General features: G+C 41.7%; 1 protein-coding gene across 6 annotated transcripts in view; it reads right to left on the bottom strand.

Annotated features, from left to right (window-relative positions):
• JARID2 (jumonji and AT-rich interaction domain containing 2) overlaps nucleotides 1–26,531 on the bottom strand; it is a 220,279-nt gene that overhangs the window by 8,764 nt on the left and 184,984 nt on the right. For 5 of the 6 annotated variants that reach the window (XM_065667285.1, XM_065667283.1, XM_065667286.1 and 2 more), the window contains 8 exons: nucleotides 20,336–21,353; nucleotides 15,711–16,213; nucleotides 10,811–10,903; nucleotides 10,259–10,377; nucleotides 10,024–10,094; nucleotides 9,066–9,180; nucleotides 4,700–4,805; nucleotides 3,560–3,742 (listed from right to left, as the gene is read on the bottom strand). In XM_065667285.1, the coding sequence (XP_065523357.1) occupies nucleotides 3,560–3,742; nucleotides 4,700–4,805; nucleotides 9,066–9,180; nucleotides 10,024–10,094; nucleotides 10,259–10,377; nucleotides 10,811–10,903; nucleotides 15,711–16,213; nucleotides 20,336–21,353 (2,208 nt within the window). The remainder of the gene's footprint in view (nucleotides 1–3,559; nucleotides 3,743–4,699; nucleotides 4,806–9,065; nucleotides 9,181–10,023; nucleotides 10,095–10,258; nucleotides 10,378–10,810; nucleotides 10,904–15,710; nucleotides 16,214–20,335; nucleotides 21,354–26,531) is intronic. The other variant, XM_065667287.1, reaches the window with a different exon arrangement.

The following is a 26,531-nucleotide window of genomic DNA, read 5'->3' as shown; positions in this document are numbered from 1 at the left end:
GACTTCCCTCCATGATAAAAATTGACCATTTATTACCATCCTCTGCTTCTCTTTACATCAGTTAGTTTTCTGGTGCATGAACTTTCCCTCTCAACCCATGACAGGTTAATTTCTTTAAGAACCCATCCCAAGGAACCTCGTCCAGGAATGCTGACAGACTCTGTCAACTGGATCTCTTTTGTCCATATATCCTTCCAAAAGCTTCGTGGCCTGGGGGACCATGACCTCATTGCAAAAGCCATGTTGATTACCCTGGTCTTGTTCTTTTCTACATTTATTTGTTCTTTTGGTCTTTAGGAAGTTGTTCCCTGAAATCTCCTTTTGCTCTGCATTTGTGTGTATTTACATGCATCTTGCTAGAGTAGATGTTTTACTTGTATTTTACTCTTCTGCATACAAAAGGGGGGTTTTGGTCTCATTTCAAACAGACTTCTTTCCCCTGGTGTTAGGCATGCCAAGTTTAGTGGGGGTTTGCCTTTTGAACATTTTTTTTTTAACTAAGCAATGTGCATGTGTTGTGAGTCTCTAACACAGCATCTTTAAGCAATTTCTATGCTGCACGCAAACACTTAACCCTTCTTTCTGCATTCTCAATTTAACAAGCTTCCTTAGTTTTATGCAAGGCTGTCTTTTGAAATGAAACACCACAGCAGTGGATATTTCACGGTTTACTGCTCTTTCACGGTTCTTACTCTCTGCTCACCATCACAGTGCAGCTATTTGCAGTGATATTTTGAGCTCAGCTCCACCATTGCTGAGAAACGAGATGAGAGTTTCTTCTCCCTGCATGGATTTCCTAACTAGCTGTTCCCAGAAGCCATTTCTGTTCTGGCATTGCACACAACACAACCGCTATCCTAGCTAGGGGGAAGAGACCAGCATTTCCCATTATCATCGTATATCCTGGCCTCACAGGTTTTCTCATCTCCTTTAGCATGACAGAGGCTATACACCATCCGATACAGTGAAGCAGGAGTGAATGTGCAGAGTGATACAGTTGACACTGAGGAGTCAAACACCCACCATGTGTGTATGTAAAGCTGATGGCTTTGAAGCAGTCTAGCCTGGTCCTGTAGCCACAGTGCCACTGGTTTTTGGACGGCACTTCTGAAGCACCTCTTACCATTTGGTTTCATCTAAAAGCAACCCAGTCTGCTAAGGCAGCTCTGTGACAGGAACCAAGGAGTAGTCATTGTGTGACATTATAAAGGCACATTCCTCAACCAAACTAAAACTTGTTGGGGGGATACAGATAAAGCCTCTGCCAGCATACTGGTTGGACAGTCAGGAGAACAGTGCTAAACTAATACCATGCCTTTCTTATTTAGAACAGGAAGATCAGGGCACAGGGATTCCATCACTGGTGACAGAGTTAAACCTGGATTATTTTACTGTAATCTCTCTTTTGGTTGCAGCAGTGCTGCTCCAACTGGATGACTAACTCCATCTTTCCTATGTACTTCTTCCTCTCCTATTACAGTACCAGCTGAGTCTCTTCACCAAGTTTCTGGTGGGCCCTATAGCACCAAAGCCCTGCTTTAAAACCAGATGTTCTTTCTTATTTCCAAACCTCTAGACCAGAGTGCATTCATTTAGTTCAATATTCTGTTCTCCTGTTTCCTAAATGAATTGTACTCGCTCTGCCCAATGCCTTATTTGAGGACATGGAGCTACCCCTTTGCCATTCCAAACACAAACTCTTCACCACACCTGTAAACCTTTTCCTCATCCTAAGTTTAAAATTTCAAAAGCTCTCAGGGTGTTTTTTAAAAGCCAGCAACCTGGTTCCACATATGGTTTAGGTGAAAACTCTCTGTCCTTTACACAGGCTTTATACTAATTCTTTTATTCCCACAATTATCCTAACTCCTTACAAACTGAAATCAATGCCATTTCAGATGCAGAATTTCTTTTTTTCCATATATTAAAGGAGACTGAGCAGTCACTCAATACAGAAGTGAAACAACACTGTTTAGTAATATAGAGTCACTATAAAAAAAATCAGGTTACAGTATCACAGAATGAAACCAAAGTTAATTTATCAAACAGTTGAAAACTGTCAATATTGCTGTTGAGAACAGACAGACAGGAAGGTACAATTGTCACAGTTCATTAACAGTCCAAAATGGGAATCTTGCTCATTACACAGAATGTCTCAACCTCTGAAAAGCACAGTCCCAGCCCACCTTTGAAAATGACTAAGTGCCTCGCCAAAGTGAAGGAACAAAGGAAGAATTTCCAAAATTTAAGGGAGTTAAGAACATAGGATAGTTTGAAGAAAGAAAGGATGGAAGGAAAATAAAAGAAGGAAAAGCAGAGTGTAGTGGGTGTTCCCAGAATTACTTTGATACAAACATGTATGTGTGGTTCTCCTAAAGTCTGTGAGAACTGTGACTTCAGTTTCCAGGGTAGGTTATCATAGATTGGAATCTGATGGATTTTCAATCAGCTTATGTTTACCCAGTGCAAAGCTCTTAAAAGTTAATCAAAAGAAACTGTTCTTCAGAATTTGAGGCACCAAGAAGAGCTTTTTAATTGCTGCATAGTGATTTCTGTCTCTTACAGGACCGGCATTTCCAGAATGTCAAGCAAGTGTTCAGCAGAGCAATAGGTATAGCATATGGAGTTAATATAATTGTGTACCTTCAGACAGAAAAGGTTAGCTCAGAATTCTCATTCCTTATCTATACACATATACAATTCCCACCTTCCCCCACAATAAATCTGTAATAAAATAACCTTTTATTTGAAACTAAGTTAAATATTCAGTTAGTATAATCAGGCAGGAAGAATTCCATTAACCCTAAAGATCCAAAACCTAACTGTGGACATATTACATTTTATTACTTACTAACCACTTGTTCTCAAGCTGTAAATGATAATTTACTACTGGTTTAGCTAAAAAACACTACCAAAATAGCATCTGTAACCCATAGTGTATTTGAGGAGTTTGGGAACACAACCAGTGACATATATTCTTTGTCCAAGACCACAGAAATGTAGTCAAAATCGTGATGACTGGATGATTCACCTGTTGGTTTTGGCAGACAACCTGCCTCAGTTAGTTGTGTGAAAAGGCAATGGGAAAGGGCTTTTATTTACATCTTAGTATTGGATGTGAACCTAGGGTCTGTGAACCTAAAGATTTTCAAGTTGATTAAAATTGAAATTGCCCTGATCAACAGCTTCTCCTGAATGGCGGGGCAGAGAAAGACACGTGATACAGCTGTGAGTATTGACTCTGCCTATTCATAGGAGCTACTAAGCACAGTTTATTCAGATATTCACACCTGAGATTCTAATGGTTCTAGAAAACATTACTTAAAATTCGTAAGCGTAATACAATATATATATATACAATATATTATCATTAGCTCTGAAGGGATTTTTTAAAAGCTTCCTCGCTTTTTTCATGCCTTGCAGAACTTTTTTCCTTTTTTTTATTTAACAGTCCACAAAGTTAGATGTAATTGTACAAGTCTCACAACGCTATCAATCCTGAAATGTCGGTTTAGATGGCAGGGCCATGAATCCATTTTAACTCCTTTTCTCAACTTACCTTGGCTGTTTTAAACCCCATACTTGTCCACTGGGTGGTAGCAAAGTGCACTGTTTCAGAAACACTATAGCCACAACACACTTTGGACACAAAGGATCCAGGAAAACAGACAACGAACTGCCCGCTCTGCTGTACAGTACGGTGCACCCTGATCCCCTCCTTACACAAGATTTCTGGGGAGATCTAGAGACACATAAAAGCAAAACAACAACAAAAAGAAATCCAAAAAACAATCAGAACTTTATTTTACACTTACATCCCCCTCCCTTGCTGGATACTGACTGCCACATGCTACTTGTCTGCTCTGCGAACGGCTCAGCTCTGTTCACTTTCTCTCTTCCCTTCTGCACATGGCTGAAGCTTAGTGTTTGGAGTGAGAATTACAGAAGTGGCTCTTCTGAAATCAACAGTTTAAACTTTCACTTGCCAAACAATTTCAAACACAGAGCCTCAAAACAATACTACCTATTACTGCTACAGAAAGTACTGCAGACTGTTTTCCACGTAGATCTTTTCAGACTTGGTATTGAATCATAGAATCATAGAATAGTTAGGGTTTGAAAGGACCTCAAGATCATCTAATTCCAACCCCCCTGCCGTGGGTAGGGACACCTCACACTAAATCATCCCACCCAAGGCATCCTTGCTTCTTCACTTCTGTTAACATGCTAACATGAATAGCTGAAGGAGGGTCTTTGTTATAGGCTCCCAAATTTATATTCACATGCACTAAATATAAATTGTTATCCACAAAATAAACAAGAGAGCCAAAACTACTCAAAAATCCTTCTAAGTATTAGGCTTCTCATATCCATGGTGGCTTTATAAAATGTCAGTCATGGCAGATTAACTGATTACAAAACACTCCTTTTGTGAGGTTAAACACGCTGTGGTCAGTATTAGAAATGGGTATTTATTGCACTGTCACATTTATTTTTATTTCAACATTTTAACATGTGAGCCTTGCTAGAAAAATGCCATGTGGGCAAACACTGCAATTAGGAAGCAGCCAGATTTTAACAACAGCCTCTGCATCATTTTAGTGTAAGACAAAACAAAAAAAAAAAAACCCTGAGCAACCAGCATCCTGATTAGCCTTGGGTTCTCAAAATGGGAATACTTCTCCCAGTGTTAACCTACCATTACATTACTTTCAAGCATTTCCAGCCCTGGAGTGCCATTGGCTTGCAGCAGGGTATGTACCACATCATCAAGTTTGTTCTCCTCCGCAGCAGGAATGCAATACCTGTTGTTTTGTCAAAGGAAAAGAGGAAAGATTTACTGTGGAGTAAATAACGGTCCACAGCTACACAGGAACAGGCAATTCAGATCAGGACATTGATTAAAACAAATTAAACACAGGCTTTTCCACACAGTTCTTTCTGGTAAAACACAGGATTCATGGAATGCTGTTTATTTAGATTGTCTGATGGTGTTCACTAAATGTCAAAGGACATAAAAATCCCTGAAACAGAAATGTTAAAACTCTGTAGAATCAGAGGACAGAAATCAGTCACAGAATAGTGTTCATTTTAATGGCACCAAAACGAGCAGAAGCTGGCATCTCATGAGCACCAATATATGTTGTTACCTTTATCCTAAACTGCTGCATTTATTACCTGTGCATCACTCAAGCAATCTTTTTATTTAATAACATTTTGTATCTGTAACAATGAAGAAACCGCAAATCACCTTCACTGTTAAAACACAAAGTACCCCAAGAGCTTCCTGCCTCGCTTACTAAATAAATCCCACATCCCTTCTCTTCCTTGCAACAAAAGACCTGACTCAGAGCAGCCAAAGCAGAAAGGGAGATTTAAATTTTTCCTAGCCAAGTTCCACATCCTCCTCTCCCCTTAAGAAGCCAAGGAAGAACCTGTTCTCTCTGTGCTCACTGCCAGCAGTGCTTCCTATGCAGAAATGACAAGAACATAAGTCTCAGGTCTTAGCTTCACACATCCAGAGAACTGCTATTTTGCTGGATGCAGGGTGGCAATATGGTGACAATTAGTCACTACTCTTGCTTGCACTCTGCTAGAAAGGTGTTTATGTCCACCCAGAAGATACCTGCTCCCCAAGATCTGGTAGCTCGTATCTGGTAACTTCAAACTGAGCAGTGCAGTTTGGTTGGAAACACACTGCACATCATGGGATTCCCAAACCTGCCTTGCATTGCTGCCATGCTATGCTTTATCTGAAACATTAGTTTATTCAGATTTGTTATGCTCAGGACAAGTAAAAAGCACCTCTAGATTTATCACAACTTACTAGTTCACTTCAAGCAGAAAGACCACAACCATTTGCCCCCATCACACACACATAAAAGGATTTTGGGGAAAGGGTAGTTTCCTTGTCATTCATCCAGTCCCTCCGTCACTTTCATAAAGCATTCTCTGCTGGCCTTACAGACCTTGTTAGGATATTTGTTTATAATGTGCACTAATATAAAGTCTGTATGCGTCATACAGAGTTATCCTGCTTGATGAGTCTGTAGGAGGCTGTACTTCCTATGATTCAAACATCTCGTTACTGTTCACTGTACTGATGATGACTTTGATGTGTCTTTGTTGATCTTCAAGCCAAATGCCAGAAGAGATGACAGTATCTACTCATGCAGCTACTTGCAGCCACAGTAAGGGCTCTAATGAGCTGGTTGCCTGGGTGCACAAAGACACATATATTGACATCAGGACCTTTCTAAGAAATCCGATGGTTATAAAGAGGTGAAGAACTTTAACCTGATAAAGTTGAAGTCCCAACAGCAATTTTAAATGCATGCTGTGTATCAAACACTTTGCAATACCTGTGTTGCTATCAATGACAGCTTCAGAACAGCTCCATGTGTGTAGCATAGTACTCTAGTTACACTATAGTAAGAGATTTTAAATGGTGATGAAAATATTTTCAGTTCAAACCCAGAACACTGCAGAGCCCACTCTTTCCTTTTAGAGTCAGAAAATACAGTTGGAACAGCCAAAAGATCCAAGCATGCAGCCCCTCACCAGATGGGCCCAGGAAAAAAGCAGGGAAAAGATGTGTGAAGAGGAGGGATAGCACAAAAGTGCATGGGACTGACTACTGGCAGGGCTGAGGGGAATGGAGATCCTTTGCAACTGCAGTGTATGCTGTGATTTCACTCATTTGCAATTCTTGATCTACCTGTAAAAATGGGAGGAGAGCAGCTAGAATAGACTTCTGAGTGTCTTGGGTTCTCTTCACTCTTTTAATGGGCACTGAGGATCCCTCCAGAATAAAATGTTAGGTCACTGACCTCTGCCCTGCATGCAAATTGAGTTCTCCCGTTTACCCTTCAGAAGGTAAAACCTGAGGGATCAGACAGTGACCTGAGCAATCTGCAGGTAAATGAAGCACCAGTGATTTTAGTACCACAGGGATGTGTCCTTTGAAGAGAAGATTTCTGGATGCTGGCTGGACTTTGCAAGACAGAGAGCTTGATGCCCCAGTAGTCTGCTTTGTTACCACTGAAGCAGCCACCAGAAGCAATGCTGTCAGGGCTACTCCAGATATTACATCAGACCTAGTTATTAAATTCATTTTTTCCTCAATAAAGCTGGGTACTTTATTGCAATATTAAAAGTTGTAATGAGTTAATAATGAATACTAGCCTGACATTTCAGCCTGGCAGCCTTGCCAAAGAATAGCTTTTACAGACTAAGGAGTTTCATGTCTTCCTTCTTCTGAGTTATTACACAATATCAATGTTTCATCAGGACAATCATCATAATACACCTGAAGCTATATACTTGTGTTTATAAGCAAGTCCATCAAGAAAAAGCAAATGGCTTCCCTGGTTTTATTCTTCTCAGCTTGGAAAAACAGAGCCAGTAGCTTTTCCTAAAACTGGCTAGCTGCATTCAAGCCTGTTCAATCCCAAAAGGCATGTTTTGACATGCACAGTATGAAGAGAGTGGCCTCACAACTTAATTAGGGGAATTCTTGAATGCCTTTTGTTTGGAATTTGCTGTCATTTCAGACTAGATGAATGTCACAGAGAAAAACAGATTCACCTAAGGTTGAGGACAATGTAGCTTGCTCAGCAGTTTGTCCTGATAGTATACTATTATAAAAGATTACAGATTCCTGATTCACAGAACAGGGAGAGGAGCCATGAAATGCTCATGACAGAGAAGAACAAACTCCCAGATGTGCAGCATAATCCAGCATTTGCCTTCACCCCTTGCTATGATCACATACAGATCATTTCTCCTGCATAAAATATTTCCAGAGAGGAGCTCCTGCTTTAATGGTTTCCTCCAAGAGTTCAAATTCTTTTTTTGTGGGACATGTGCTTTCCCAGTGACAGCTGGGTCAGCACCTCTGACTTCAGCAGGTGGGAGTTAAAGGCAATGGCCAAAGTACACACTTTGCATGTGAATGAAGAGCAGCTGACACTGCCACTGCCTCCATGGTGACTGGAGGCAAAAGGGGCTCTCCACAGGCCTTCTCCTGTCACACCACCCAAGGAGCTAAAGTCTCCTGCATTTCAGAGTTCAAGAGGGGAACGGCTGGAACTGTTGAACAGGAACGGGAACCGGCTTCTCACCTTTGCAGGGGACACCACTTAAGTAACTTTTCTTCTCTATTGTATTTTCTCTCATCAAGAAACAACAGTTACACTGCTTATCATTTGTTATTGTCACCGATAATCCTCTTGGGTAATAACACCAATGTCACAGTAAACTGACAGAATGAGCATGACATGCCAGCAGCACCTGCTTCCTTTAATCTCTCCATCAGCTGTTGTACTTCCATTGCAACCTAAGTCATCATCATCTCTAGCAGCATGTATGCACTGAATTCAGGAAGGATTCACCATGTTCAAAAACATAAGCTGAGTGTTAAGTCTATTTGCACGATCTGTCTACCAAATATCTTAAGGTCTTTTCCAACCCTAACAATTCTACGATTCTATGAAATATGAAATGTAGCTAGCAACCAAAAGATGATGTCCACAAGGAGACACTGGAATGATGTGTGTAATCATATTAAAAATTATTATCATAATGAAAAAAGAGAAAACACTAGGGACCTGGTAGATACAGAGTTCAAGAGATTTTGCATTAAAAAGGACAGCACTGCCTATGTAGTCAGAGTGTGGGTTCAGTCACTTTACAAGTGGCAATATAGAGCTTACTTGATGAGTGTTCTCCATCAGCCTAAGTAAAGTCTACCTTGACTAGCTCTCATCTGACTTCCATGTCATGAAAACTTTCCACAGATTAAACGGTGTGTCAAGCAGAAACAGTTTATCACTAAATATTTCAGAATAGAGCGTGGAAGATAAAGTGAAATTTTTCTTCCAGGAAAGGGCATTTCATCACCAAAGTTTATACTACATTTTCCCATTAAAACTGTGACCACACACACTGGGCCTTTCTAGGTGAGATTCATTCATGCAAGAGGTACTACACAACCTGCTATTAACACCAAACTACAGACAGCCGCTGCAGTGAATGAGAAGAAAACAAAACACAGGAATACCTACCAAATGCAATCAGCACCAGTGTGTAAGTAGTCAATGTATGGAAGGTGATTTTGGTCTCGAGACCAGCATGAGGTAGAAAAGACCATGCCAATATTTAGCCAAGGAATTGTCACTCCTAAAGCAGAGAGATTGAAAATGAGTTATGATTAACTGCAGTTTCTAATTAAAAGACAGTTTGAGAGGTCATTTCTGTTAAAAATATTTTTCTACCCGCAAGCTGACCCCTTAAGTTTTAAGTCTTCCTGCCAGAGAGAGTAATTCACACAGAATAATTTAACAAATCCAGCATTTCCACTAACAAAATATCTACCAATTACATCGCCTTCGAACATAATTGTTTTCTAATAGCTGTAGAAAAAATTTTATCCCTTAAAAATGTACAAATACCCGCAATTTTAGCTCAATGGCATTGATCAGAGGAGGTTGTTTCATGTTGTCAAGCATACATGTACTTGTAAACACATAATGTGTTTCCCAGCTGGATTGTTCAGGCTCAACATCTGCATGGGAGACTGAGTTACGCTTTCAGCTAATATTTCTACCAGTAAATTGCAATGGTACTACATATGTAGCTGGACCACTCGTGACAGTTCATATGGAAAACCTGTGTGCTGCTCTTCCTAGAGCTACAGGCTAGTTTTACAAGTAAGGAATTGCACGGCTCTGTACTTTGTCACACTGACACAAAGCAAGAACACTGATGTACTGGCAACGAGAAAGCGATACTGCAAGTACAACTGGTTCCTCCCAGGTGTATGGTCTCAACTATTCATTAATTCTTTATCTGCACACCTGCCTTCATTCCTTTAAATACCACATGCTATGCACAACTGCGTGTCTGCCTGGTCAGCCAGTGAACACAGGAGCCAGGAAGAGAGAGGAGACTTTGGTGACTACACAGCCACATTCATAGAGGACACTTATTCTTGCTGGAAACATAGAAAAGAGACTTGCTTACCAGGCACAGCACCAAGATGTCGCAGGATGGATCCTGTATTATTAGGAAGGACTGTGAGGTTCCACCCATGCCTGTTTGAGGGGTGACACAGAGACAGTTACATGTCAGCGCACATTCCTGGTGCCAACATCCCCAGCATCAAGCTGCACTGCTGGCCTTACGCCCCCCCACCCCTACTCAGAACAACAGGGCAGCTGGCATGAGCTAACAAAATACATGGATTTGGTGATCTTACCTTGAAAATGGTTCAGATTTTCCCACGGGAAAGCCACTCCCGTGGGTGTTGGTATCTACTTTTCCACAATGCACTGCTACATGGCAATCTTTCTGTTCCACTATCCGCCAATACTCTTGCTGTGGTAAGAGAAGGTAGTAATGCATTTTTAGTTCACTGAACAAGGCATCTCTCATTAAAATATAAACCCCAGAAATTTACACGGCTTTCATGACCTCAACGTCATTCAACATAAAACGCTGCTTAAAAGTAAGAATATAAATTCTTCAACAATGAATCGGGAAGACAGAATTTAGATCCTTCTGGCTCCTGTGCTTCAGCACATGACAGATTAAGACTTCTTTCTCTCCCTCAGTTCATCAACACCTTTATTAAAAATGTCAAAAAATTAAAAAAGGAAGAATCAATACGATGCCTATCCAACCAATTCTTTTTCTCCTACACTAGACAGGCTTAAACTGCTTATACTAATGCCTTAATGTCAACTATACTGAATCCTGAGACTTAATCTCCCGAAATACACGCTTCTACCACCCCTTGTGTTGGCCTCACCTCTACTTCAGCTACTGTAGGCTCCTTCGTGAAGCACATGTTCATGATGTTTCTTGCTGTTCGGTAGAAGGTTGTTAAAGAAACAGACCTACCCTGTGGAAAAAGAAAATAAAGTTAAAAGTGAAAATGAAAACTTTGCCTCCATTCCCCTGGCCTCGCTCTTTTCCTTATATGCTCGATCCCAGATCACAGCAGGGGTAAGGACAAAAATGTCTCCAGAATACGTGTGGGTCTAAAGTTCATTTCTTATCTGAGGGAAAATACCTCAAAATATACACCAAATCACCAAACCAATCATCTAAATGGCCAACTGGACTTTCTCAGAAGGCCACGTACACTGCTTTGTCCAGCACGCTGCTCTATGTTTGATAAATACAGAAGATGGACACAGCCCAGCCTTCTGTGACAGGTTGCAAAGGACCTATTAGGCAACCCTACCTGCATTTTACAATCAAATCCAATATATGATCAAAGGGTCATGTAGCTACTCCCTTTACATACAGAGAAACAGGTGAAAGACTTTCACAGAACTCACAGAAATGTTCAGCATCAAAACAGTATTGTATGTGATGGACAGGGGTCACAAAAAGTAGAGTTTACCAAGATTACTGTGATCACCTGCTTACAAAACCAAGTTATACTTGATTCAATAAAAACAGTTCAACAGCAATGACCCAGGAGCTGCTATTACAAGTTTGAGAAAAGTAAAACATAGTAGAATTGCCAAACGAGTGCACTCTTTCTTGGCACTGCTGCCGGAGCTGCACAAAAAGAGGATCTGACCTGGTTTTCTGCCTGACCTATACCTAAGTTTCTGGATACCTGCTTTTACATAAACCTATAATAACAGATGCTTTAGGAAGCATCCTCTGATGGCTCTGAAGCATGAGAACCCGCATGCTCCTTTCAGACCAGACAGGGACACCCTTATCACCGCCTCTGGACATCACCTCTCCAGGGCAGGAGCAGCATCCTGGGAAGCAGTGAGCCACAAAAGCTGGCAGGCACCACACCAGCTCCTGTGGCCATACTGGTTTGCAGGCATTGCTGCAGGTAGAGACTAGCATAACTTTGTAAGCGTAAAGTTGAAAATATCTTTGCCCCCCTGCTACTTCCACCACTTCTTTCTCTAACTCCCTTCCATGCCCACTGGTTGCCCATCTGAGCAACCACAGACTTAAAAACGCCATGTTTAATGAACGTTTTATTAGCCAGACTATTACCTTTATAGTTTTCCAATTATGAAACAGATCTGCCAAACCACCTCAGTCTTTTCTTGTGTTTAATTTATTGAAGAACTATGCCCAAGAGTAAACCAGAACAGCTATACAAGCAGCTTTTTCCCAGAGGCCAAGTCTCTCACTTTGCCATGCTCCTACAGTTATAAACATTGTCACTTTTTTAAGTGAATGCAGCATAATTAGCTGCAGCAAAAAAAAGTTTGTGAAATGCCCAGGGCCTGGAGCCCTCCGATTCCCATAAACTTCAGTTGGATGCTCTTGCAAAACAATAAGCAATTTCCTTCATCTTTTAATGCCCTCATGAATCATTTATTGATGATTCATTGATGATTACAACAAAACCTCTCGCAAAACACAGGGCCTGCACCAACTGTCATCACATTTGAGTGTAGACTTCACCGCTCACAAACCAACGCACGCTCTTTAGCAGCTTCCTTGATTCAGTTACTTGCCATTTCCTCTCATCTTACACAGAAAAGTAAGGACTCATTTCCCAAGAACAATGATTTCTTTCCATTTTTAAGGTGTGCAGCAAGCAAGAAAAGAGTGGGAAAACCGATCAGTTTAGCCCTTTACAATTGCATATACCCATTTCTTCCTCTATCAAGAATTTGGTACCTTTTTAGCCTCCTAAAAGTTATAATCCGAATTAAGCAGTTGAGGGGTTTTTGTTGGCTGTTTTGTTGCTTGGTTTAATTTGTTTAATCTGAGGGATCTCGTAAGATTTTCTAATGCCAACTCCAAACATTATTTAAAATGCTGTAATGAAGCACTTTGAACAGAAAACGAACTGCTGAAGCATAAAATATCCTTTTCAACACCCTCAAAAATATCTCAACAGTTCAACAACTGTTATGGGAGTTTCAAGCTACTGAGCAGAGTCTCTGTTGCTGTGACAATACAACAGAGGAAGGTTTAAGGAACAAAACTTCCTATTTCCTCTCCTGATTCCTCTCCATGGCCTCTGTGTCATTCATGAGAGCCAACCCAGAGCATCACCACCACCCCCCCTAAGTCTGGAGGGAAAGCACAGAGAAGGCCACTGCAACGCTATGAATGTTATTAACATTCATACAAACATTAAAGTAACCTTAAATACAAGCAGAAAATAGGTTTCACAATAGCCACAGGTGGGATGGAGGGACTCTTGTTAAGCCAAGCCTGAAAATGCTGAGTCCCTGGCTGAAGAGAGCTCAGCACGGGATTCCTGGTACAGTTTCACATGAGGGTTGGCAAAACTTTCATTGGCGATTTCTTCTGTGTGCCCCTCTAACGAGTCTGCTAACAAGTCTTCAGTTTGTTCTGTACGGAACAAATACCAGTTTTAGTCAGCTCCAGTACAGACTTTTAAAGTATTTTCAGAGCTAAAACTGGGGACAGGAGAGAGAAAATCTTGCAGCAGATCTTCCTTTGATGGCAGCAGTTTACTCCAGGTACTTAAAAACAACAGCGTTTTATTAGTCAGGTAGAAAAGCCACACATTGAGGAGTAAATGGTCTGGAGCATAGACTTTATAGCCTAAACTGGACTACAGCCATATGATTATGATGTTCTCCTCCAGTCCTCAATCTATTGACCTGGGCATTTAACAAAGGGTGGGTGGGGATTTTGGGGGGGGGTTGTGTGTGGTTTGGGGTTTTTAATTAGAATTAGCAATGTGCTTTAGAAGGGGACCATTACAATGGCATCATCTGTGGAAACTGTAACGTGAGGACATCTTCTGGTAAACAAATTTCAGATTTTCTCAGAAACATGTTAATAGGTAAACAGCCATCTCCCCTTCACAGATAGACACACACAGGAGATACCATCATTCAAGAAAAACAGAGAATGTAGGATCAGAAGGCTTGTTTCATAAAACCCCATGGTACCCTCTGCTACACCTGTAAGCCAGCATGACTTCCTCTCGGTGGGTTACTCTGGTGCATCAGTGGGTTACTTTGGTGCATTAAGATTGTGGCTTAGTTTCTTATTTCTACATCTTGAGGTTGCTCTGTGTGGCATAACCAGTTCTCACACATCAATCCTTCTACAGGGCTTTCCCCCAGGAGCTATGAAAATGAAAACCCATCACAGATTTGCTTCCCCATTTTCTCCCTGGTCCATCGCCTGTGACAGCAGGCCCTGGTCTCTACACTGCAGATGACACCATGGGATGGGATTCAAATGAGCAAGTCCCAGTGTCCGGGAAGCTGCTGGCACCAGGGTGGCAATGTGAGGTGTTGCCTGAGCAGGTCCATGTGCTGCTGCTGCTTTGGCAGGTGGGGAGAGCAGCAACCCGCAGGCTCAGTGATGCTTGTCCCTAACAAGCTTCTAAGCTGAAAACAAAAGTATTCCCACCGGGTATTGTTGGACTCATGGGGTCCAATGCTGTCAGTACTGCCAGTGCTCTTCAGGCAGCAGCAGCAATCTGGGAGCTCTCAGTCTTCTGGGATAAAGGCCTGGGGCTCAGGAGACTCAGGTTGTTTATGGCAGCTGCAATTTGGTTGCTAGCCTTTTTTTTCTTTTCTAAGCCTTATACTTCTCACAAACTCCAACCTGGCTTTTCGAGTTACCTTCCGTCTTCTAAACTTGGGACTTGCACTGGAAAAGAAGCTGGAGGCATTTCCCTGCTAAGTCTGAGGTTGTTCATTCAGCAGTCAAGGTAAGTTGTATCAGATTTTTCATTTAACATCATTAAGCACAGGATATGAACCACAGAAATGCCACTACACTATTCACAAATGCTACTGTCATCAGATAAGCTTCTCTCTGACAGCAGCATGGCAAAGAGATTACTTCTCAAAGGTGCAATTGAGGCCAGAGTTCCTGAGTAGAATTTTTGGGCTGACAAATCTTAACAGGCTGCAAAAGAAACCTGAGGCAAGCTCTTAAAGCTTGTCATGAGCTCATGTAGTCCCTAAATAGCTTAACAACAAGCCACTTTGGTCTATCTGGCTTCATTTCCTGGTGATGGAAGTGAGATTGGAAGGGGAAGAACAGCGTATTCCTTTACTGGCCACAGATACTCAATGCTGTATTTCTCTCAGAGCACAGCTACACAATTCAACACAATTCAAAACTGGGCTACGGGTTGCACTGCCACGTCCTGCTCTAGAGTAGGAGACTGCCAAATAAAATACAGTTAAAGAGTCAGCATTCCTTTGTAAATGCATGTACTTGATATGTGGAGGACTAAGCGTCCACATGACTGTTAGTGCTGAGCAAAATCTGGAATCATGTATGAAAATACTGTCTGCATTTCAATTTGCCGTTTCTAAATGTAGTAGTATTTCTAGTGATGTTAGTTTTGATGGGGAGCACTACTTCGCTCAACAAGAAACTTGCAGGAAGCAGCAATAAGAAAGCTGAACAGTACTTTAAATGTCACTAGAAAATGAAAATAAACACTGTCTGCAAGGATAATTGGGCCAAGCTATTTAGGGAGCCTCTCACAAGGAGATGAAGGGGGGTAGAGCCCAGTGCATCCTGCAGGAGCAAGGCAAATCAGGATAAAGCCACCAGACTGCTATGATAGCTGCTGGCTGTGCTGCTGCCTCAAGGGGTGGCACTGCAAGCCCATCAGCTCCCCCCAGCCAACTGGGTTTGCACCCAGATGCCACACAGACAACAGCATCACCAGTTCTGCAAAACAAAATGGGCAGAGCCTGCCTCGTTACCTTGTATATACACTTGTGTAAGTCACTAAGAACTCCCTCCTCCTCCTCCTCCTCGTCTTCCTTCGTGGTCTCCTTTTCCTGAGCGAAGAGCCGCCGCCTGCCCGTCTTCAGTGGGACGTCGACCTCTTTTAACTTGTTGCGGAAGCCATTTTTGTGAACCACACCATTGATGAGTCCATTTTTGGGCTCAAACCGGGGCAAGGAATGGAACTTGTAGGCATTCTCCAAATGTCCCTCCAAAGGTCCTTTCCTCTTCTCCAAGATTTCCTTTTCCAGCAAGACCTCCTTCTCCAGTTTCTTGTGCTCCTCAGGGGAGAGGGAGTCGTAGGAGAGCAAGTACTGGCAGTAGGCTTCTTGTAGCTTGGCCAGCCTGTCCTGTGCAGTTTTGGGGATGCGCAGCATGTCTGCCAGCTTGTTCCATTTCTTGAGGTCAGTCACTTGCTGCATCCCCCCCATCTCATTGATCAGCTGGACGAAGCAGGCCAGGTCGAGCTCACAGCCTCCTGGGATCCACATGTGCCAGGCAGCAGAGGAGAGGAAAGGGAAACACAGGAGCAGGTTAGGAAAGCTGCAGACAGCTCATATCAAGTGGTTAACCAGGCACATACGGGACATGCCACTCTTACAGCTCCAGTCACCTGGGCACTGGAGCAGGACTGTCCTATTTTGCCATTTGCAACAGTTAAATTAGCTCTCCTCCTCAAGTTTTGCTCCCTTGTCTTCTCAGACCACCCTGCTCCCCGCTATCTCCTGACACTCATTTTTCCCCTGGTCATTACTCAGTGGCCAGGCAGATGAGAGTTGCCCAGCTCTCTAAAAGCTCGCATTCTCTCACTCTCCCCTCGCCTGCCAGCAGTCCTATGTCTGGTCTATACCAGGAAACATCAAAACAAGCATCAGGATGAGCACTGGCAGCCAAAAAGAAAAGTACCTATCCTTTCTGGAGGTGAAACATCAATTATCTCACGTTTCCACAACACCTTGAATGCTGTTAGTATTTAAAAGGAGCACAGTATCATCATTAATTTTACTAAAGGTAGAAAAATCCTTAAAAAAAAAGCCTAGGGAGGCAGGGAGTTGGTTTGGGGTTGGTGCCTGCAACTGCATTGAAAAGTTCCAGACACATTATTCTTCCAGTCCGAGGCCATCCATATTTTATACTCCATTATGTTTTTCTATATTTTAAGATGACAAGCACATTCCAAACTCCAGACAAAAAATAAAAATGGAGGATTATACAAACTGCAGCATAAAAAGCAGCCAAATGGACAAGGAACAATAAAAGAAACATCATAAATATTCTCACAGAACAGAAACAAATCATCAGTAGAAAGAGTGAAGAAACGGGCCAAAGACCATGTACAATTCAACAGGATACTGCTGGAGGAAAAAGAGAATTAATACAAAACTCGCGTTGACATTGCTGATGCCACATTGTCTCTCCTTCCCCTTTTTTCTTTGGGAAAAGTAAAATATCATTATACCATTCCTGTTTCAGAGCATTTAGAAATGCTATCATATACAACAGAGAAGTGCCAAGAAGCACTGTTATGGTAAACATTTACTACCAGATGCACAGCTACAGCATTTTAAGGATGCTACAGCATCTTGCTTGCTAGTGCAAGCTGCATTACTTTCTTCAAACTACCCTGAACTGCATCCCAGATGCTTCACAGCTGATCCCAATTTTCCTTCTTCCCTCTGCTTTCCCCTCTTCCACCACATGTGCCAATCCAGTGAAGAGGGAGGCTCAGCAGTGTAAACCTGCATGCAAGATTTCAGGATGATAATGGTTATGGTTTGAGGCAGAGCAGCGCCAGACACTTCTCACTAACACTGCCCGCACAGCACTGGGCAAAGGTGTGAACAGAGGGGAAAGAATCCAAGAGTACTGCTTTGAGGAGCATATGACAAGGGTGCAGTCAAGGGCTATGAGGAAGGAGATACATTAAATTGAATAATTTGGGGGGTGATGTGGGTGTTTATCAAAATGGTTAAGTCTTGAAGCTGAGAAAAGGGAAACATCATTAGAAAACTTAGAACAAGCAACCCAAGTTCGAAAAGTTTTCTTTCTTTCCTCTTCAGTGTTTCCCATTAAATAATTTTCAAGCTGGCCTCTATTACAGGCTGCTACTTTTTTGGTCTAGTATTTTATATGCACAGTTCACAAATAAGCTGAAGGCGTAATTCAAGATGACTTTCCATAATAGATTCAGTGACCTACATGAAGTTGAATAACATACTCCCAACTTCAAAACAAGTGTGGCCCAGGTTTAACGTTATACGTGTTCTCCAGTGGGACAAATAGTGCACACCCACCTTAAGGTCCTAGTTTCAACACTGTTTATGAGCTATTTAAGAAATGTGTTTTCTCCTGCATCAAGGAAATGATTGCTCATAATCACTCCACAATATCAGAGCTTGAGTAGCACATCATTCAAACAGTGCCTCACGTATCTAGCAGGTCCTCCACAGGGCCAGCTACAGCTATGGCTTACAAAATGGTCTCAATTACAATTCTATTTCACACAGTCATAACTTTTGGAAGCATTTATATCTCAGGCTGATGTTTTCCAGGATTGACCTAAACATGTTGCTTAAACTTTCCTTAAAAGGCTGAAGTGAAGGGGGAGGGGAAAAAGGTAGTTTTAACCCCATTTATAAACACCTACAGCAATACGGCTTAAATAGGAGACCTGGCACATGCTATGCAGGAACAGCAACTATGGTTTTGGTTGGGGTTTTTTTTTAATTGTCTTAATTTCACAAGGTTAGGAATATTTTAAAATTGCCTAGTGAGCAAGCTCATTAAAAAAATATATATATCTTAGATCTTTCATTTAATATCAAACCCTGGCACTACACAAGTCGTTGGCAAAACTCCCACTTACTTCAATGAAAATGTGACTTGGCCACGAAAGGAGGGACATGAACGCATGTCTACTTAAATAAGTGTGCATTTATCAGATTATTTTATCTTTCTTGCTGGAGGCAACAGATTTCTCATCTTTGGTGATCTCCAGCTTCTTTTCTCCGTTTTAGTTCAAAATACAAGATAGGTAAGAAATTAACTGCAGAAAGGATACATATAGGATGTACATTTTATAAGAGACCACAGTATGCTCTGGTTATATGGCACCCAACAGAATAGAATCCTTGCCTATTAATTGGGCTCTTAGGTGCTTAAATAATACTAATAATTAACAGTAATGCCATCCTAATGCCAAGTAAAGGTATTTCATTAAAAAGTTAACATTGTTTCAGGAGCGTTAATCGAGCTGTCTTGCACATTTTCTTCTCTCTCTTGCCAATATAAATGTAATTCATTATTCTTCTCTATTAGCATACAACTATTGCATACGTTAGGCATACAAAATGTTCACTTATTGCTGCTTGAGTGATTTTAATTTTCAGATTTCCTTGAACATTTTTGCATGGCTACTGCAACAGAGTGCTAACCCTCGTTCCTCCTCCTTAAATTCTGTCATTTCCCTGTTGTGCCCTGCATCAGTTCACCATAAACTCTGCAATCTCTTTGTGCTCTTTTATGCATTTTCACTCACTTACCATATGTGATATAAAATAAAGTTTGAAAACTGGGTGTTGAGTGAGGGGGAGGAAGAAGCGTTGTGAACAGTTTAAACAGCAAAGCATGTGCTTTAATCCAGCTGGTGTTGATAGCTGCCTGTGATCCGATAATGCCTCAAAGGCAAAACTCCAGCCTTCAGTTGCAACATGCAGGTCCTGTGAGCTCTGACTCAAAACACTTCAAAAAACAAAGGGAAGGGCTAACAAAAATTAAAACCACAAGTTTGTTACTCTGTCATGGCTGCAAAGGCAGTAGAGCTGCAAAGGAGGTGGCTCATTCAATGGTTCATTTGTATGCTGCTGTTGTCATGTTGTTACAAACTATTGTCACATTTTTATCACGTGTCATATTTGACAGCAGACCATAAACCAAGAATTCTGTTAAATAAGTGATTCTCACTCAGGCATTAGCCCTGGCAGACACCTGCTGGGAGAAATAATGAAACCTCCATTTTGCAATCAACCACATTTTACTGCCTGTTCTTGACACTTAATGGTTGTTAAATGTCAGCAGGTCACTGCAAATTTGTGATTTTAAGTGTCTGAGTACCCAAACAGAAGTCAGTTTTCTTTCCCCCTTGGTTAAATGCTTTTAAAGGAAGAGGAAGGTGGGGGAGAAGGAATGTATTAAAGCCTGGCAGTATTGCAACCTGGATTTGGAAAACGTATTTGGAAAGGTCTGAAAAATATTCTGAGGCACCATTTAAACTGAGGCTATCAATACCCATAGTTGTACTACCTACAAAAACAAACAGCAGGTAAAAGAGAAGATTCTGAAATCTGGTGACCAAGACCACACATAACATTTTTTTTCCCTGAGTGAAATAAAGAGCTGTCAGGAGGAAAGTGGCAATATAAAGTCTCCCTGGAAAGCTCTCCAACGACCCACCTGCATCGTGCCTGACTGGTGGATAGATCCAGAGCTCTGCAGTGTTAACTGAACAGGGGTTCGTTAAGCATAAAGGCAAACGGAGCATGAAGTTGTATACGGATACTAACAAGCAGCGGCAAAAGGCCAATGAAACCACAGCCCTTACCTATGAGTGGGAGTTCGTCCATGGTAATGCCCTGAGATTTGAGGTGCTTCTTGATACAGGCCAGCCGCTGCACGTTGGGTCCCCAGCGCCTGCCTAGCTTGTGTATGTGCTGAATCTGTGTCACAAACCGCATTTCATCATTTAGCTTGCACTCAGGTCTCCAGTCTGGAGGAGGAATCACCCTGCACATCCCATACTTCTCTACCTGAGCTCGGACTGACTCAATGTATATCAGTGGGTCATGAAATTCCTTGGTGGAGGGCCTAAGGATGGGAATCTCCCCCAGCATCCCCCACCCAGACTTACTACTGCCCTTTTCGTGCTTTCCCATTGAGTCTTGTGGCTTGTGCAAGGACTCCGCTTGAGAGGTAGAACGATTTTCACAGGAGGCATTTTCAGTTTTGCCATGTGCTTGTTTCCCTGGCGTACTCTTTCCAGCAGTGGCTCTTTTTGGCCTATTTCTTTCCAAACTCTTCTCTGGCACTTCCTTTTTAAGGTGTCCATTCAGCAAAGGCTTTTCTACGGCTGCCTTTTTGCTGGCAGCTTCTGCCAAGTTGACGGCCCCTTTCATTCTCTTGGTGGGCGACTGTATTTTGTCTATGTGATTCGTCTCTTCCAGCCTCCTCTTCGAATTGCGCAGCCCCTCCCTTAACTGTCTCCCCACCTCCTTAGTGCATGTCTTTTGGTTCAACTTGCCATTGACTTTTACACCATTAACAGCGGTATTGTTAGACTTGGATGCTCCAAGGGATAGCACCTGTTTGCGGGTTTTTGCATTGCTACTTTCTATTTTCCCTGAGATTGTGTGGTTGACAGGTGAACTGGGTTTGTGGTGATTTAGTTTGGTTTCCTTGACCAGTTCTTTCTTGGCTTTGGTGTATGTGACAGTTCCCTTTGTCACTGTTGCAGTGTACTTCACAGTTTTGGACGGTGAAGGTCTGACTTCTCTCATCTTTTTGGCACTGGCTGCATTTGCACTCGGAGATGACATTCGAGTGATCCCGTTGACTTTAGAAACCTGCAATGCCAGGAGTGTTTCATGGGGAGCAGAATGAAGGAAACAGAAAACAGAAAAGTAAATTAATAATGTTACAATTCAGCTACAGCATTCCAGTCACTGGGAGACCACATTCTGCAGTCCTGACTCCTTTCACTGTCTTTTTTTCTGACTCTTGCGCACTCTCTCTCTCCCATCCAGCTTCCATTAAAGTGCACACACAGTTTACTACTACTTAGCAGACAAACGAGCTGGTGTATACTATCTACTCTAAGTGGAATGGGCATGTTTTGCAAAAAGCACATACTGAGATTCAAAACAACCTCCTGTCTATACATGCATACATACATACATACATATATATATATAAAGAAATATCAAACACATGCACCTAACAGATAAGGACGCCCATAAAGGATGCAGTCTGTGATACGATGAAATCTTGGGAGGCATCTTGTTGCTGAAGACATTAATTTAAAATAAAAATGCATGCAGTACGTCAATGCATATTTTTAAAGTTTGGTATCTGTGCAGTTTTTCTGACCTACATTAGCTCCTATTCATCACTCACTAATGTGTCATTGCAAATTAGAATTGCTGGACTCCTCTGATTTCTATTAGACATTGAATATCGAGCTATGAAACTAAAATTTCTATTTTAACTATGAGACATGTTAAGCACTGAAAGCAATCCTCAGCTTCGAAAGGATTTTGACAGCTCAGCACTGTCAAAGCTGAGCCTCACTACTAAGAAAATGAAGTTCAAGTTTAAACCTCAAACAAATTTCAACATTTAAACAAGTTTAAACATTATCTTCTCACCTCCTTAAACTACAGAGTGTGAAGAGAAACACATCCAAAAATGAGGAACACTGATAAAAGTGCTCAAAGTGTGAAAGCATACAGTACAACCATCCCCTCACCAGCACTTGGGTGAGAGACACCATTCCTGCAAAGTTATAATACTTCCCTGTGGGATTTCAAAATCCTTGCCAAATTAGTAAGTATAGCAGCTTCTCTCAAATAAATGGAAGAAATTGTAGTCACTTGTAAAGTAGGGATAAAATGTTATAAAATACGGATCAAATAGCGACTGAAAAGATTATGATATGGTCTTGCGTTACAAAAGAGGAACTGGAACTTGAGGATTCTGCATACACACACATGCTTATGTGTACACATTTATTTACTGTGCGAGTTTTCCCCTCTGTGCTCCAGAAGCTGGAGCAGGTGTAAAGTCCGTTTAAAACCCATTCATATTCCTGCCCTTCCTGTGTTTCCAAGGTAGAAGCACTTCAGGAAAATCCAGTTAACTGATGAAACAAATTTTATCTTGAGCTTTCCAAAGACATAGAAGGTATCATCTGGAAAGCAAACACTTGCTAACAAAAATGCATTTACCCATTTCCCTTGAAATTTAGGCAGTACTCTGCTTTTGAAACACGGTGGGTTTGACATTTACAGCACTTATTCATGCCGCAGGGCGGACACAGGTAGAGAGCTGCTGAGACATTGCCTCTGGCCTGCAGCAGTCAGAACAAGTGTTGAACATCTCTGGCTTTATGAATAGCCAGAAACATTGATTACAGATTTCATCTAGACTAATAGAGAAGAATTGATTGAGAACTGGAAGGGGAAGGTAATCTGGGTGACAGTGATCATGAAATGAGTTTTCAATTGTAAGATGTGACAACAGTAGAGAAAGGACAACAGACATAAAAAAGGGGCAAACTAAACAAAACAGAAAAACACCTGCAAAAAAAACTAAACCGAAGTAATTCCCACTCAGAGAAAGGGCACAAAGCAACAGCCATTATATATGTTCACAAAGTTCTCTAATGACTGGAAAATTAGAAAAGAATCACAGTAACAAGTGGAAGTACAATTATGTGACTAAAGGTAAATATATAGGAACAGCAAAAGCCTGCATGGGTTAAACCAGAAAGGCTAAGGAGCTAAAGAAACTTCTGTTAGCAAGGGACATAAAATGAAACAGAAAAAAATTATAAATACCTTAAAAATACAAAGACCAAGAAGAACAGCAGAGATCAACCACCACACAAGAAAGGAAAACAAATCCAACAGTTTGGCTAAAGTGTTGGGTCTTCTGCATTAGTCTTTGTCAAAAATACCACTGACTGAATACTTACCAGATATATAACATAACCAATTTCAGCAAAGGAGCTAGGAAGGCAACCCCAGCAAGCTAAAATGCACCTAGATGACTTAGGGCATGGCTCCTGGAAATAAGCTGAGGGCAGGCAGAGTCTACCTAACTTCAAACCCTAAAACCATTCTGGAACATATCATCAAACAGTTAATTTGTAAACACACAAATGGTAAGAAGATCACGTTAAAAATAGTAATAATAATAAAACCAACACAAACAAAAAAACCCACCCACAGTTTTGCCAAAGCAGCACAAAAAGCTAATTTAATCATCTTCTGACAGACACCTGGCTGAGTAGGTAAAGAAGCACCTCCACTTCAGTAGGGCTCCAGCCACTGTCCCACATGATGTTCCATCAAACAAGCTCCTGAGATACGTCCCAGGCATAATTACTCTAAAATGACTTCACAGAGGACTAAATAAAGTCATCCTCAAGAGAAGCTGTTGTTGTCATCGTTCATTGCCATCCTGGAAGGGCATTTCAGGTGACTTTCTGCAGGGATTTGTCTTGGCCGCAGTTCAACAATGTATTTCCATCAGTAACTTGGATTATCGTAAAATTTGCCAGTGACACACACCTGGAAGGGGCTGTAAGCACTCTGGAGACAAGGTCTAAATCAAAGGCAATCTTGCAGAACATATTTCAGAACATTTCTACAGTAAGAGGAAGTGCTATTTTTAGGAAGGACAAATCAAATACATGTAGGGAAAGAACAACACTTGGGGACTACAGTGAGCTGCAGAACTCGATGGCAGTACAAAACATGCAAATCGCTTTGAGACCTATCAAAAGCAAGGCACAGGAGCACAGGCTTTCCTAAGCAGGGCTGGACCCAGAAATAGGCTCACACTGTAAGAAAATATATAGACAGTGGCGCAAGTCTAAAGGGCACAAAGTGCTGATGTACTTGGAAAATATGATCTTTACTGAAAATCCCACAGAGCAGGGCTTATTTAGTCTGTAGGATGACTATGGGACAACTCTGTAACAGTTTTCTGATGCATAAGGGGCATCTCTGAAAAGAGACAGTAAATCCTCTTTCCATGCTTGCTGGGAAGAGTGAGAGGAAAAAAAACACTTTAATTGTCTACAACAATGATCTGAGACACAACTAGGAAAACTTGCCCCTTAACAGAAAACAAAAGCACTGGAAGAAACTGTCATTGTATGTTGTGAAGTCTCCTCTACAGGAGGTTTTCAGAGGTTTTAAAGAGGTCATAGCCATATTACTGTGCAAGTCAAGGTAACACCTCAGAGTGAGCACTCAGGCTACATGGAGGTACCTTGTCGCTCCATCCTTCCCATGATTTTTTCTGAAGAAGTTGGGACCAGAAGCCTGAAGGGCCATCAGCGGCACTCCTTCAGCAAGGGGTGGGGTCACAGGGCCTCTGAATGAAATACAGTCATGGAGAAAGTACTCATAGAGAAAGGCAAGATCCTTACAGCTCCTCCTCTTCAGAGGAAAACATGCACCATCACCTTTAGGCCAGAATTAAAACTGACAAGATAAAAAACTCTGTAAAACCACTTTCATTAAGAAAACAGCAACTTATCACAACTGTTTAGAACTGCTAGAATACCTCCACACAATGAAAGCTTACATCTCTCAGGGCCAAATCTTGAACCAAACTGTCCCCCCTGAGCCTCTTTTTCTTCAGACTAAACAACCCTAGTTCCCTCAAGCTTTTCCTCATAAGACTTGTGCTCTAAACCCTTCACCAGCTTTGTTGCCCTTTTTGGACACAGTCCAGCACCTCAATGTCTCTCTTGTAGTGAGGGACCCAAAACTGTACACAGTACCAAAACTGTACCACCGCCAAGCACAGGGAGACGATCTCTTCCCTACTCCTGCTGGCCACACTACTTCTGATACAGGCCAGGATGCTGTTGGCCTTCTTGGCCGCTTGGGCACAAGCCAGCCAGATCCCTCTGTACAGCCTTCCTATCATCAAGCATATCAACACTTCTGCCCAGTTTGGTGCTGTCTGCAAACCTCCGGAGATTGCACTCGATCCCCTCAACTAGATCATTGATAAAGATGTTAAACAGAACTTGCCCCACGACTGAGCCCTGGGGAACACCACTTGTGACTGGCTACCAACTGGATTTAACTCCATTCACCACCACTCTTTGGGCCCAGCCATCCAGCCAATTTTTTACCCAGTGAAGAGTACACCCATCCAAGCCATGAGCAGCAAGTCTCTCCAGGAGAATGCTGTGAGAAAAGGTGTCAAAGGCAGACAACACCTACAGCCTTTCCCTTATTCGCTAAGCAGGTCACGTTGTAGTAACAAGGTGATTGACATTAACATTACGTGACTTGAAGTCTTGAGCTAAAGGTGAAACCAGGGATATGAATAATCTTGTCTTTGCTTTTCAGCTATCTTCTCATTTTTGCTGACATTCGTTTGTCTTCAGGTCACTCTTTTCTCCACTCTACTGAACATCTGCCTTGTAGTAAAAGACACTACAATCGATTTTAAATTTTGCTGTCTTTTCAAAATCAAATGGGACTAGCACATAGCCTTGCAGAAATTTATCTGTTGGATTTGAACTGCTTTGCATACACACTTTTGCACAGCACCTCCAGCCTCCAGACACATACACACACATACACAAACTAGAGACAGCAAACAACTTGCTAGATAGCAACCACAGCAATAACAGCAAAATTAGCAATACCAGCAACAGTTCTGGAACCAAACAAATTCAAGTTATGCAACTGATCTTGAGTTCATTCATAAAAATACTTCAGTGTTGGTATGAATTCCACGAACTAAATTACCATATTAGACCAAGAGAGGGCCCCATTGAACTGCATTTCCTTTGCTCACAACCCCTCTGAAGTAAGGGATTTGGGAAGACAGAAAAGGAGGAAGGAGTGAGGGAACATGTGACAAGTACAAGGGCACACAAGAAAAGGAAAGAAAGAAAGAAAGATAAGGAAAAATAGTTTCAGTTGATTTCTAGTGTTCTGCCTTTATTTCCTGTAAGACTGAACAAAACAAAACCACACACATAAATAAAT

This window comes from Lathamus discolor, chromosome 2 (genome assembly GCF_037157495.1).
Source record: "Lathamus discolor isolate bLatDis1 chromosome 2, bLatDis1.hap1, whole genome shotgun sequence".
NCBI classification, from domain to species: Eukaryota; Metazoa; Chordata; class Aves; order Psittaciformes; family Psittacidae; genus Lathamus; species Lathamus discolor.
This window is presented reverse-complemented; position numbering and strand designations above follow the sequence as displayed.